Here is a 15,188-nt window from a genome sequence, read left to right on the forward strand (position 1 = left end):
GTCAAGCAGATTATCAGAGAATGCGCAGGAAGCGCAAGGCCTCCTTTTCTGGGAATGTGTAGCCCCTAAATCTTTGGTACTGGGGTACAGTCACCTTCACTACTCGGGACTCAGCCAAATTAATTCTGCTTTAAGAAATGTGATTATTCTCTACCTGCTGGGTGATCTGTTCCTTGCTGCTCCTTTCCTGTACAGTTTTTCCCCTCTTTTCCGAGCTTCATCGGCTGCGGCTCTTCCTGCTGACACGGAGTTCCTCTGCTGGATGCTGAAGCATTTGCTGGAAGAAAATGCCCTCACCTTCCTGCTGTTGTGCCTCACCCTGCCAGGTACCACAGTTACATGTATCGTTTTTTTTTGTATGATTTTGAAGGAAGGTTGTTTTTGCTGTAGCTCGTCAAGCACTGTTCCCTTCTCAAGTACAGTGGTACCTCGGGTTAAGTACTTAATTTGTTCCAGAGGTCTGTTCTTAACCTGAAACTGTTCTTAACCTGAAGCACCACTTTAGCTAATGGGGCCTCCTGCTGCCACCGCGCCACCACCGCACGATTTCTGTTCCCATCCTGAAGCAAAGTTCTTAACCTGAAGCACTATTTCTGGGCTAGCGGTGTCTGTAACCTGAAGCGTACGTAACCCGAGGTACCACTGTACATACATGTTCCATGATCTGATTGTGAGGCTGGTTGGTTTTTCTCCAAAGACCTGAAAAAGGCTCTTGTACCTGAGGTAGACAATGTCTCCACCCATTAGATGGAGAAAGGATACAGTACTCTGCTTCTGGGCACTTCCATACCACAGGCTTAAAACAGTTTAATCTTGGGACCCTGAGATTTGCAGTTCTGTGACAGGGAGCTAAGGTTCTTATCACTTTACCAAACTACACTTCCATGAGTAATGTCAATTTATTATCAATTTACAGCATTTTCATACTCCCCATTAACAATTCATTCTCTAGGTGGTTTGCATTATTCAAAAAACATTGTGCTTTGAATAAGTAAAGTGATTTGTTTGTTCCTTGTTTCTTTTATTTTATTCTGGTGTTCTGAGCTGATTCTGCCTCTTCACTGCAAAAGGGAACTGGAGGAACATTTGTCTTAAAAGCCCTAACATTTTAAAAACTCACAGGAAGTGACTGTTTCAACCAATGTGAAACATGGTTATGCAATGCACTTTTTCAACTCTGTCTTATAAGCAGCAGTGGTTGCTTTTCAATGGAATTGGTAAGAGAAAACATTGCCACAAATATATAGCCCCAACATTTACTCAACCACTCTAAGGCCAAAATATTAGCAAGTACATAGCTTGGATTTGTTTCTTCATAAAACATATAGGGCAGAGGAATCCTTAACATAGGTTGCAGCTTAAATATAAAATCAGCCTGCTTCTGCACTACAGAATTTAAAATAAACCAGCTAGAATCTGTTTGCTCCTCCTTGAAAAGCCGCACTTTGAGAATTCAAAATCACCAAACTGGGACTGTTGTGTAGGGTTTTAATATTTATCCTTTAACTAATGAGCAGTGAAAAATGCTAGCTAGATATTTTTTAGGCCAATGATAAGATTTCTTTGCCTGTTGAAAGCATGAAGGAAACAGCGCAAACCAAGTGGGAAGTGGCTGCAGCAAGTGTATACAGCTAATCTTCACAGCCAGCTGAATAAACGCAGACCAGCAGGTGGGTTCTAATGCACTCTGCTGCCACTTGCACTAGAATAAAACACTGCAATTCTCACGCAAATAACGGTCTGTGTAAAAGAGTTTTAAAACTGTACTGCAATAGCTTTATAAAACAAAAACTACCGCCATGAAATATGAAAATACAACATGAACATAAAATTAAAACATATCAAAATAAAACAAGATTTAAACTTGTGGCTTTAGGATAGTTATCCTTCTCGCGTTGGTTCAGATCCAGCACAAGTATATTGCTTTAGGGGAAGATCAGGTTTGTTTTATTAGCAGGAAAGGCAGTTAGTCTCAGTAGCCACTGCTGGAAACTGAGTGGCACCTGTTTAATCTGGAAACAAAATCTTTGCAGCTAACTAAAGTTAGCTGTGCTACCTCAGGGCTTACCCTACTTACCTTTCCTCTGCTCTGTCTAGGAACAGTCCACATTTTAAAGCACTGGGTCTGATTGCCCTTTTGCATTTCTTTTTTGCTTTGGAGCTTTCTCTGCGAAAACCCGCTTTTTAAAGCTCAGTTGAAGCAAACAGCAATAATGGAAAACCTGAATTGATGTCTGAGCACTAAAGAGCAGGTTTTTGCAGGGAAAGCTCTGGAGAAAAACACACACACAACCAAATGAACACTTGGGCACTGAGCTTTTAAGCATGGACCTGTACTTGGAATGAGCAAGGCAAAATATGTGTGGATAAGCCCACAGTGTATCTTTATCAGAGTTTTAAAAGAGAATGATGTTTGCCTCAAGTGGTGACTACTGCTCTAGAGGCCAACCAAGAAATCCAGATGTTGCAGTCTGGCTGAGAGTTTTGTGGGGTTTTTCCCAGATGCTTCTGGAGAAGAGATACGGTCTGCCATCTCACTGACAGAACAAGTGAGGACTGTGACAAAGAGAGTGGCACCAGTCCATTGGGATCCCATTAATGAGGCTCAGAAACGAAGAGAGGTGATAGGAGATCTGAGAGCCCAGCTGTCCTTCAAGAGTCGGGTGGAGCAGGAGAGCATGCTCAGCCAGTTGGAGAGGGTGATCAAGGAGATACAGGTAACTGCGCAGCATCAGCATACAGCGATACCTTGGTTTACAACCATAATCCGTTCCGGAGGTCCAGTTGTAAACCAAAACCCAAGGCACGTTTTGCCAATGAGCCCCCCCCCCCCAAATATTGGTTGTAATCCAAAAAACAGGGTTTGACATGGTTGTAATCCCAAATGGTTGTAATCCAAAACTGTTGCAAACCAAGGTACCACTCTAGTTGGTATGAACTCTGCATAATGAAGTATTTGCCAAAAATCTCATGCAGCCAGAGTTGAAAGGCCATGTTTGAAGCACAATATTCTGGACTTGCAGAAGACTGGGCAGTTAACTGTAGAATCTCTCAGGCACTCGCAAGAATGATCTGCATTTAATGGACAGTTATCTGAATTAAAGCCTAAATACACAGCCACCCATAGAGCTCTGCTGGATCAGACCAACAGGGCATCCTGCCTCCCAAAGGGACAAACCGGATGCCTCCAGGGATGTCAGAAAGAGGAGCCCTCTCCTGGTATTCCATGGGATACTGCCCCCATGTGTGAGAGTTTCACATGGCCATTATGACTAATAGTTGATACAAGACTTGACAGCCGTGAACGCGTCAAATTGTATTCTAAAACCAAGTTTATTTGCTATATAAGCACATCTTGTGGCAGCAAGTTCCATAAATTAATTAGGCACCAATTAGTTTCATGGGTGGATTCAAAATTTTATTATAATGAGAAAAACTTATCTTCACTTTCTCTACACCATGCATAACCGATAAAACTCAAGTGTGTGTCAGCCCCTGTCCCTTAGAATTGTTTCCCCTATGTTATAAAACCTCAAACACATTATCCTTTCATTGTAGGCAAGGTGCTCCAGTCCTCCCTGATAATTTTGGCTGCTCTTTCCTTCACTTTTCCAACTTTACAACATCCTTTTAGAGATGGGACAACTCCATTTATAGGCCATGTTCCAACTGCAGCTGCACTGTAGGTTTGTCTGTGGTCATTGCAATACTGAAATTCAGTTTTAGTCTCAGTCTGTTTCCTAGTTATCCCTAACATTGAATTCATCTCACTAAGCTAAATTAAAATTAAACTGTAATATTATTATCTTCTTCTTATAAATAGATATATAAAAGATTTAGAAAAAATGTTTAGCAATTTAATTTTGAAAATGCTAATCATTGGCCAATCTCTTACATATTAATTATCTAACCTATGTGCGGGGTTCCCCCCCTTAATTGCACTGCCCCCCCCCGAAAATCATTACAGTCGTACCTTGGATACTGAAGACCTTGCGACTCAAATGTTTTGGCTCCCAAACGCCGCAAACCTGGAAGTGAGTATTCCGGTTTGCGAATGTTCTTTGGAACCTGAACATCTGGCGCAGCATCCTTGGCTTCCGATTGAGTGCAAGAAGCTCCTGCAGCCAATCAGAAGCTGCACCTGGGTTGTTGAATGTTTTCGAAAGTCGAATGGACTTCCGGAACGGATTCCGTTTGACAACCAAGGTATGACTGTAATGAAAAAAAAAGAAAATTCAGACCTTTAAAAAAATCTGCATGAAAAGTGGTTTTACAGTAAATTATATTTCTTTAAATCAGATCAGAACATATGATTTGGCATCCTGGATCAGGTCAGTTCTGTTTCCAAAGAGGCCAGTCAAGTATTTCTGGTAAGCTCAACTATGGGGAATGGAGGCAGAACTCTCTGTGTTGTTTGTCCCCAGCTGCTCCTGTTCTCCAGGTTTTTAATTTAGCTGTCATAGTGTTTCAGGTGCTACACTTTACTGGCCTAGTAGTTGACAAGGAATCTTATGATGCATTCCATGAAGAGGGGATATCCGTTCTCTGGTTTTAAAAAATCAAGGGGTTATCTCACAATCTTAGGGTACACAGTTGTGGCAGATATGCATTTGTGTAGGTTGAGGTACTTTCCAAAGCTCTAAGCATAGGGCTGGCAAAGCCTTCTTTCTCTCGTTCCCATCAGCTGATGGGGAGGGCAGAAGAAAGACTGCATTTTGCAAACATCAGCTGCATGAAGGAGAAGTCTCTTTTAGAGCTGATGCCTGCAAAAACCCAGGGCTGCTTGATTTGGCTTCGTGCGCAGATTGGCTTGGAGGCTGGAGGTTTCCCCACCCCTAGTCTAGGAATAGCATAACCACTGGCTTAGACTAATCAGTAGGTTGAATATGTTCCATAATTGAGTGAACTGGTAAGACAATCCTGGTGCACCAGTTGCTTTGTGTTGATTTCTGTCACCTAGCAGAATGTGGCAAAAATGTAAAGTACAATGGGCCGCCCAGTACATTTATTATTATTATTATTGATTATATTTACATACCATCATTCATCCATAGGGCGGTTCACAACAACATTTCTGTTTCTCCATGTTGCAAGAAATTTCAGATAGGGTAGGGGTTGGTTCAAGTGTGTGTGCATGTGTCCCTATGCGAAGGATGCTGGCAGGAGAGAAATGAACTGCACTTTAAAACTCACATTGTGCCAACGCAGGGCCAGTCCATACATGAGTCAGCTGCCTCAGGTGGCAGAATCCAAGGGGCGCCTCCATGGGCATGACTCCCCTCCGCCCCCACTGCCAGAAAAGCAAGGAGAAGCGTCTGTGGCAGCTTCCGGCTTCCAGAAGAACTCGGAAGCCACTGCTGCCATTCAGATTCATTGAGTCCTTCTGAATGGCCATAGAAACTAGTGGAGATGGTAACCACTTGCATGGTTTTACTTGCTAACTGTTTGGCTGTTACAGCAGGGTTGGGTGGAGGGCTCCAAGAAGCGTGCCCACAATAGCTGTAGACTATTTTGAGGCTGAGGAATTGGGCTCGACTGTTTTTAAGGTTCTGAAAAGCCAACGCTGGAAGAAAAAGAAAGAGGCCTCAGCATATGAAGCAAAGGCTACTTCTCCTGAAGGCAGGGTAAGTACTTCTCAGGTATCTCAGCTTATCAGACCCACCCTGTAACCTTAGGGGAATAAATGTCTTATCACAGTATACAGTGTAACAGGAAGCCCAGTGTAGAAGTTCACAGTGGATCTGTCAGGAACCCAAAAACTATAAAAGTACCCTCATATGGTTTAGTCTTTATACAATTAGCTTTTGAAGTGCACTGGCCCTTTCATTTGGAAAAAAATCTTATTGCATCTTGTTTATTCTTTTAGGAATAACAAAAATAAGCAGTGTTACATGAAAGTGCATGTATACGTGTTGGAGAGGGAGTGGGTGTCTGCCAACCCCCAGTCCTAATTGAGCAAACCAAGGAACCTGCTAGGCCCAAAAACGTCCACTGCAGTCTCTTTCAGTCTCTGTGTGAAGGGGGTTCAAGGTAGAGAAAATTTTGTTAAGATACCAGTATCATCGCCACTCCGTATTTTGAATCTGTGTTCCACTTCAGGGTAAAATTACATCAGATATGGATGACGGGGGTGAACTTGGGAATCAGCAAAGCCAAGATGATACACGGCAGGACAAAGAAACATCAGGTTTGAAAACAATTCAAGGCCAGAATTACTCTCTACCTATCTGGAGATGAAACAGCTTGATAAATATATAGATACCATATTTTTCACCCTATAGGACGCACTTTTTCCCCTCCAAAAATGAAGGGGAAATGTGTGTGTGTCCTATGGGGCGAATGCAGGCTTTTGCTGAAGCCTGGAGAGCGAGAGGGATCGGTGCGCACTGAGCCCTCTCGTTCTCCAGGCTTCAGGAAGCTATCCGCAAGCCTTGGGAGCTCCGTGGGAGTTCCCGTTGGGCTCCCAAGGCTTGCGGATAGCAGCCTCCAAACCTGACCTGGTTTGGAGGCTGGCGGTCGGGAGAAGCACGCTTCTCCCCACTGCCAGCCCCACAAGCTCGGGGGACAGCGGGGAGGTGGAGCGCGCCTTCCCGCTGTTCCCTGACCTGGTTTGGAGGCTGGTGGTGGGAGCTGCCTGCATCCCGAAGCCTGGGGCGGGCTGAGCCACGCGCCCCGGGCTTCGGGAAGGTCTCCCTAGGCTTGCGGATAGCAGCCTGTTCTGGGGGCTGGGGTCGGGGGAAGCCCTGTGCCTGGGGGGGGGGAGAAATATTTTTTTCTTTGCCCCCCCAAAAAAACCTAGGTGTACCCTATGGGCCGGTGCGCCCTATAGGGCGAAAAATACGGGTAACTCATTGATTTGTAGGATAAATGAAACGGTGAGTGATCTTTAAACCACGGAACAACAATAAAGGCATGAAATACCACCATCCAAAGGCCAGGATGAACAGTTGCAACCTAAGTTATCTGCCAAAACATGTAAAGTGCCAGGCACACTCCTATGAGAAAGGAGTTTCACAGTTTGGGGGCTGCCACAGATAAGACCCTGTCATGAGCCATTACCACCCTGAGCCTCTAAAGGTGGCAGCACTGCCAAAGCTTTCTCCATTGATTTCAATACCCAAGCTGGCACATATTGGGGGAGGCGCTCCTTCAGAAGTTTGGGGTCAATGTTATTTAGGGATTTATACATGAAAATAAGCACCTTAAATTGGCACAATTTTCAGGATACATGTACTATGAGTCCTTTCTGCCATGTCAGACACCATCCTGGCTGCTGCACTCTGCACTAGTCGTGGCCTCCAAACCATCATCAATGGCAGCCCCACGTAGAGCACATTGCACTGCCAGTAGCCTGTCAGCAGCCCATAGGCTACTGGAGCATGGAATATAGTGTCCCAGAGAGGCTGTAGCTGGTGAAACAGCTGTAGCTGAAAGTAGGCCTAGCCACCCCGGCCATATGGGATCTTCGTTAACAATGGTGGATCCAAGAACAACTAACAGGTCACCCCAACACCTCCCAGATTCCAGGAAAGCAATCACACAAAATCCTAAGAACTAATAATTCACTAGTGCTAATTCATAAAGTTCTGCTGCAGAGTACTGTATATAAGAAGCAATTATTAGGAGATAATGAACTGAATCCTAATACAACTGCAGTTGAGATTGCAGCCTGATATCCATCATACCTGATTCACCCAGGTCTACCTGGCTGTCATCACTCCCCATTCCCCCCCCCCGGACCATCTCTGGCTACAATCTCCACTCATGGGGCCCTGCCTGTGAATCACCCAAAAGACAATCCCCTTTGGTATTGCCCTTTCAACTCCTACAGGAAGCAATCAAGGGAAAACATGAAGTGTGGAAAAGAAATATGGATAGAGAGATGGTTTTACAGTATATAAACAACACACTGTAGGGCAAGACGTACTAATATAAATCAGGTATCTTTATATGGCAGGAGGGGGAGGAATTGGTACATTTTATTTCACCATACACAGCAAGACATCCCCTTCCTTGTGTCTAAATATTCTCTTATCCCTCCTTGCTACAAGCTTTCTTTCATACAAGACTTGTTTCTGACAGGAGGTGGCAGCATCCCAAAGATCCAGCTTGAGCAGGTTGGTGTACTTCAAAGTGCCATGGAAGACAAACCTTTCACTGCTGCAATGCACAGAGCCAGAGACTTGAGCGAGGCAACTGAATCATCCAGCCCTGTAAGTGACATGTGGGAGTCTCAGACCATGGTCTGTGCCTGAATCCAAGTCCTCAGAAGACTGGGAAGATTTGATTTCACCAGCAGCAGCGAGATTTTTCAAGTGCAATGCACTTGAATTGCTTGTGAAAGTAACAGGAGATCATGAGTTTATAGTAGCTCACACCTGCATCATGGAATATGACCCCTCAATGTAAACTATTTTAACAATTGCCCATAGAATGCTAAAAGTATATGAACACTTCAACAGCTTCTCCCCTAAACACTTGTTTGAACTACTTTTAACTACAAGTAAAGGTAAAGGGACCCCTGACCATTAGGTCCAGTCGTGGCCGACTCTGGGGTTGCGGCGCTCATCTCGCTTTCTTGGCCAAGGGAGCTGGCGTACAGCTTCCGGGTCATGTGGCCAGCATGAATAAGCCGCTTCTGGCAAACCAGAGCAGCGCACGAAAACGCCATTTACCTTCCCACCGTAGCAGTACCTATTTATCTACTTGCACTTGACATGCTTTTGAACTGCTAGGTTGGCAGGAGCAGGGACCGAGCAATGGGAGCTCGCTCCGTCGCGGGGATTCTGAACCGCCGACCTTCTGATTGGCAAGTCCTAGGCTCTGTGGTTTAACCCACAGCACCACCTGCGCCCCTTTTAACTACAAGTAGTTGCATGCTAATTGAAATGTAATATGAACAGAGGCAGCCACACAAGGCATGCACGGTGATTTCCAGGACATCCGTTCAACCCCACCCCACCCCATTCAATGGTTTGTACCAGGGACATGAACATGGCCACAGCGTCATAGACTGCCTCCAGGTGTTTGCATTTTTAAGTAGCAACCACATGGCTCTATGCACGTAAAAACTGGACCTTAGAAACAAGGGCCCTGGCTTTCTATTTTTTTCCAATCCTGTAGCAGGAAAAGCTTTGCCTGATAATGTTTAAAGGGACATGAGGGAGCAGAAACAGCCCCAGACCACAAATATTTCATGTCTTTACTTTATGTAACTCAATGCACTCTTGCAAAGAGATTGAGCTGTATGAACAATTACCGGTATTTATATTGCTCTGAGAAAACCAGAGATTGGAGAAGATTTGCTTTGTGAGCACTTATTGCAGTACTTTGATCTGTCTTCCTGCGCTGCTCTTTTTCAGAGCCTAGTTGGTGAGCAGCACCAAGACACAAAGGGGAGGTTCTCTCAAGCAAAAACCCGGTGGCAGCTTCTTCAAGAGCAACACCATCTCCTGATACAACAGGAACTTTTGAGAATGGAAGAGGAGCTGGGAAGTGAAGAGGTGAATAGTTCCTGTCTGTGGTGGCAGGAGACCAACTTATCGACTTCCGGTCGGCGCCAGCGCTTAATGGCGGTCCTCCCTTCGAGCTCCGGAGGAGGACTGCTTCACGAGTTCGGGTCTGACCGCTACGGCGAAGCGGGGACCCCTAAAAATCACAGGCGCAGAAGCCTGTGAGCAAGGAGACTCGGTGGGCACCATTTGCGCCCCCCTTTACTGCAAAAGAGCCTTTTTAAAGGCTCTGGAGTGGCATCGGGTGTGCGTGCGGTGCTGAGAGTCACTACCCAGCCCGTGGAGTGAAGCCGCGTCGCCATGAGCGGAGAGCGCCGATTCCTTCCTGAAATTGGAAACTGAATTTGAATGCCCGTAAGTAGGATTGAAAGGCTTAATGGGACTTTAAACTTCATTTAAAAATTTGGCCGAAAATGGGAAAGGTAATAATTAAGGAAGTCTGCCTTTCCCAGACTGCATGACAGCTAAAGCAACGAAACTACAAAGCTGCAATTGGGTGAAAAATCGATTTGAAAATTGTAACCTGGACATTGAACTTGAACCTCCCCCTAGCAAGCAGGAGCAAGGGGGAAGATAAGTGGATTTTGTTTAACCTGCATGGAAGAAGTAAAGGGGAAAAACGTTTTCTGCCGTTTTAGACTCTTGGAACGGACTGCCTGAGTAGGGCACCGAGACAGTGAACTGTCATTTGAGATTTGCTACAAAGTTGGGACTTTATTTGTTACAAGTTTGAGACTTTCACTTGAAACTATTAATTGACAGTTTTGATACATTGGAGGATTGTTGCTAAAAAAAATTTCTTTGGAGACTTTCCGTTTCTTTGTTCTCGTGTTTATTGGATACTTTGAATTACCCCCTCTAGAGGGCTGAGGGGTAACAGTTGCAAAACAGACTGTAAAAAAACAAGTCAGTGGATTTTTCCATTTAAAAGCTGCTCCTGTGGGAACGACCTTGGGACATGAGTGGCCCACCAGAAGAGATAACAACAAGAGCTAAAAGTAAAATCGCACAAAAGAAAAGGGGCTCAATATCAAGCCTACTGCCAGCAGGTGCAGCCGGGCAGGGAAAAGTGACAAATATACCCATGGATCCAGTGACACAAGCATTGCTTAAAATAAATGAATCTTTAGAAGTTTTGACAAAGCAGAGTACGGAAAATGCCAAACAGTTGACAGAACTTTCAATAAAACTAGATCTGAATACTAAAAGTATTACATCTAATACAGAAACTATAAATAAATTGATTGAAGAAAATGCCATAACTCGGAAAATTGCTGAAGAAGCTAAAACTACTGCTGAAACAACACAGGAGAAATTGGCACCAGTCTGTAAAAAGTTGGATGAACATGATGCGACCTTGTCTTTGTGGGACCTACAGGGGAAAGAGAGAAATTTGAGATTAAGATTAGTCCCTGAAAGTGAAAAAGATAACTTGGTGGACTTTCTCACAAAAGAGTTTTCGGAATTTTGGCAGGTAAACTTGAAGGAAGAAGAATTTAAGATAACAGCTGCCTTCAGATTGGGCAAGAGACAAAACAGAAAGACCCCAAGGGATTGTCTGATAACTTTAAGATCCAAAGAGGAAAGAGACAAAATATTAAATCTACATTATCAGAAAACCTTAGAGATCGAAGACGCTTATGTGCAGATCTACAAGGACATCCCTAAATACATTTTGGAGGCGAGAACTCACTACAAAGACCTGGTTGACCTGCTGAAAAGTAACAATCTACCTTTCAGGTGGGAATTTCCACAAGGTTTGTCTTTCAACTACAAAGGAAAGAAAGTAAAAATAAGAACAGTGCAAGACAAAGAACAATTCCTGCAAAGAAACAAGGAGGACCTTCAGAAGGGAGTGGTGGAACGGACTTCAGAAGCAGATATTCTAAATTTAACATTTGGACTGAAACCACAGACAGAGGAAGAACAGAAGCAGGGAGCAGCTGGAGGAGGGACTAACTAAACAACAAGATGTCTCTGCAATTTCTAAGTTGGAACTGCAATGGCTTGAACCTTCCCAGAAAAAGGCGTGAGGTTTTTCACATTTTGAAAAGAGAACAATTGGACTTGATTTGCTTACAAGAAACCCACGTGACCAGGGCACACAGAAAATTGCTTATAAATAAAAGATTAGGACAGGAATTTATTTCATCAGACAAAGTTAAGAAAAGAGGAGTGGTGATCTACGCAAAGGAAAAGTTGGCCCCAAAGCTGATTTTTAAAGATGAACAAGGAAGATTTTTGGCAGTTGAAATACAAGTCCAAGGAGAAAATTTTTTGACAGTTGGAATTTATGCACCAAACGAAGGGAAGGCAGAATTCTTCAAGAAGTTGCATGAGACTTTAATGGACCATTTGGATTATAATGTAATTATGATGGGAGATATGAATGGTGTGGTCTCCACAAACATGGACAAAGCACAAAGACAGGTGGTCTCCAAGGATGGGAGATTACCAAAGACTTTCTTTGAAATGACTGAAAATATGGATTTGATTGACATTTGGAGAACAAGGAACCCTCTGGAAAGAGAGGGAACCTTTTTCTCTGAAGCAAACATGACATGGACAAGAATCGACCAAATATGGGTTACTAGTGGGATGGCTCCAAAGATAAAAAAAGTAGAAATCTGCCCAAAGACTTGCTCCGACCATAACACCGTAAAGATGGAGATGAAATTAACAACAGCTGGCTCCTTCAGATGGAGAATGAATGACACCCTATTTAGAGATGAAGAGATTTACAAGAAGGCCCAAAAAACTTTGAAAGACTATTTTGAGATAAATCTGAGGACAGATGTCGAGAAAAGAATAATCTGGGACGCAAGTAAAGCCGTGATGCGAGGTTTCCTAATACAACAGAATTCTTTAAAGAGGAAGAAACAAAATGAGAAGAAAGATAAGATCTTGGAAAAGATGAAAGAAGGAGAAAAGAAATTGAGGTCAAAACCAAAGTCTCATGAGATTTTAAGAGAAATTAAGCTTTACCAGATGCAGTATATGGAACTGATGAATCAAGAGATAGAATGGAAAATTAAGCAAATGAGACAAAGGACATTTGAATCAGCAGACAAATGTGGGAAACTTCTAGCATGGCAATTGAAGAAGAGACAAAAATTGAACACAGTTACAAGTTTGGAGGTGGAAGGAAAGAACATTTATAAACCAAATGAGATTAGTAACTGTTTTCAGAGTTATTTTAGAAGATTATACGCAAGAGGGCCGGAGAATGAAGGAGAAATAGATGATTTTCTTAAGAAATATGGTTTACAAAAGATTTCACAACAAAGTACAATGGTTTTGAATGAGAAAATAACAGAACAAGAAATAGAGGGTGCCATTCAAAATATGCAATTAGGGAAATCTCCAGGACCAGATGGGTTGACCTCCAGATATTACAAGGTTTTGAAGGAATGGTTAGTACAACCGCTGAAGGAGGTCTGCAATGAAATTTTAGAGGGGGAAAAGGCACCGGAATCGTGGAAATAAGCATTTATTACACTTATACCAAAAACTGAGACTGAAAAGAACCAGATAAAGAACTACCGCCCTATATCACTACTCAATGTGGATTACAAAATATTTGCTGACATTTTGGCAAAAAGATTAAAGAAGGTGTTGGTGGAAGAGATTCATAAGGACCAGGCTGGCTTTCTCCCAGGGAGACATTTGTCAGATAATGTGATAAATATAATTGACCTTATGGAATTGCTAGAAGTCAATATTAACACGAAGGCGGTATTAATATTTGTGGATGCGGAGAAAGCTTTTGATAATATTTCCTGGAATTTTATGAAGAAGAATCTCCACGGGATGGGGGTAGGCCAAAGGTTTGAAAATGGTATAGGTGCAATATATTCTGAAAAAAAGCGAAATTAATTGTGAACAATGTGGTTACTGAAGAACTTTCTATAAAAAAAGGGGCACGACAGGGGTGCCCAATATCCCCACTACTTTTTATATCTGTCCTGGAGGTTTTGTTAAATATGATCAGGGGGGACCAGCTGGTTAAAGGAATTCAGGTCGGAGCTAAACAATACAAATTGAGGGCCTTTGCAGATGACTTAGTTTTAACTTTACAACAGCCAGACACCAGTACGAAAAGAGTTTTAGAACTAATTCAAGCTTTTGGTCATGTAGCAGGATTTAAGTTGAATAAGCAAAAAACTAAAGTTTTGGAGAAAAACTTAACAAAAGCTGAAAAATAGATATTTCAAAGTGAAACTGGTTTAATGGTGGCAAAGAAAGTGAAATATTTGGGGATTAACATGACATCTAAGAATGTGAACCTATTTAAAGATAACTATGATAAATGTTGGACAGAGATAAAGAAAGATCTAGAAATATGGTCAAGTTTGAGACTTTCCTTGTTAGGCCGAATTGCTGTAATTAAGATGAATGTATTGCCTAGAATGTTATTCTTGTTCCAAACATTACAGATTGTTGATAGAATGGACTGTTTCAAGAAGTGGCAGAAAGATATATCTAAATTTGTCTGGCAGGGCAAAAAGCCCAGAATAAAATTTAAGATATTAACTGATGCAAAAGATAGAGGGGGGTTTGCCCTGCCGGACTTAAAACTGTACTATGAATCGGCAGCTTTCTGCTGGTTGAAAGACTGGCTACTTCTTGAGAATACAGACATTTTGGATTTGGAAGGGTTTGATAATAGATTCGGTTGGCATGCATATATATGGTATAACAAGGTAAAAACTCATAAAGGATTTAAAAACCATATTGTCAGGAAAGCACTATATAATGTTTGGATTCGATATAAAGATTTGTTGGAAAATAAAACCCCTAGGTGGTTGTCACCAATGGAAGCTAAGGAGGTGAAAAAACTTAATATGGAATCGAAATGGCCAAAATATTGTGAAATATTGGAGCAAGAGAGTGGAAAAATCAAATTACAGAATTTTGAGAAAATGAAGTCTAAGGTACGAGATTGGCTTCATTACTATCAAATAATGGAAGTGTTCAAACAAGACAGGAAAATTGGCTTCCAGGTGGAGAGATCAAAATTAGAAACAGAACTGTTAGAACCCAATACTAAGAATGTCAAGAATGTATAACCTGCTGTTGAAATGGAATACACTAGATGAGACAGTTAAATCAGCTATGATTAAGTGGGCACAAGACATTGGTCATGATATTATGTTTGCTGACTGGGAACAGTTATGGACCACCGGCATAAAATTTACGGCATGTAATGCCTTAAGAGAAAATATTATGAAAATGATTTACAGGTGGTACATGACCCCAGTCAAGCTTGCAAAAATTTATCATCTGCCCAATAATAAATGTTGGAAATGTAATGAGACTGAAGGTACCTTCTACCACCTTTGGTGGACTTGCCCGAGGATTAAGGCCTTCTGGGAAATGATTTATAACAAAATTAAGAAGGTGCTTAAATGTACTTTTCATAAGAAACCAGAGGCATTTCTCCTGGTCATAGTCGGCCAACTGGTGTCGAAGAAGGACAAGACGTTTTTATGTATGCCACCACAGCAGCAAGGATTCTTTTAGCAAAGTATTGGAAGACACAAGAACTACCCACATTGGAAGAATGGCAGACAAAGGTGATTGACTATATGGGACTTGCGGAGATGACCGGCAGAATCCGTGACCAAGAAAAAGAGACGGTGGAAGAAGATTGGAAGAAATTTAAAGTATATCTTA

General features: G+C 42.5%; 1 protein-coding gene across 1 annotated transcript in view; it reads left to right on the forward strand.

The window, feature by feature from the left end:
- The window catches only part of LOC310849422 (uncharacterized protein), a gene marked incomplete at its 5' end in the record, with an annotated part of 29,751 nt that overhangs the window by 12,578 nt on the left and 1,985 nt on the right, over positions 1-15,188 (forward strand). The window contains 6 exons of the mRNA XM_083749574.1: positions 196-326; positions 2,503-2,717; positions 5,547-5,624; positions 6,100-6,187; positions 8,083-8,213; positions 9,363-9,503. Coding sequence (XP_083605700.1) covers positions 196-326; positions 2,503-2,717; positions 5,547-5,624; positions 6,100-6,187; positions 8,083-8,213; positions 9,363-9,503 — 784 coding nt within the window. The remainder of the gene's footprint in view (positions 1-195; positions 327-2,502; positions 2,718-5,546; positions 5,625-6,099; positions 6,188-8,082; positions 8,214-9,362; positions 9,504-15,188) is intronic.

The sequence above is a fragment of the Podarcis gaigeae genome (genome assembly GCF_964106915.1).
Source record: "Podarcis gaigeae genome assembly, chromosome: 7".
In the NCBI taxonomy this organism is placed as follows: Eukaryota; Metazoa; Chordata; class Lepidosauria; order Squamata; family Lacertidae; genus Podarcis; species Podarcis gaigeae.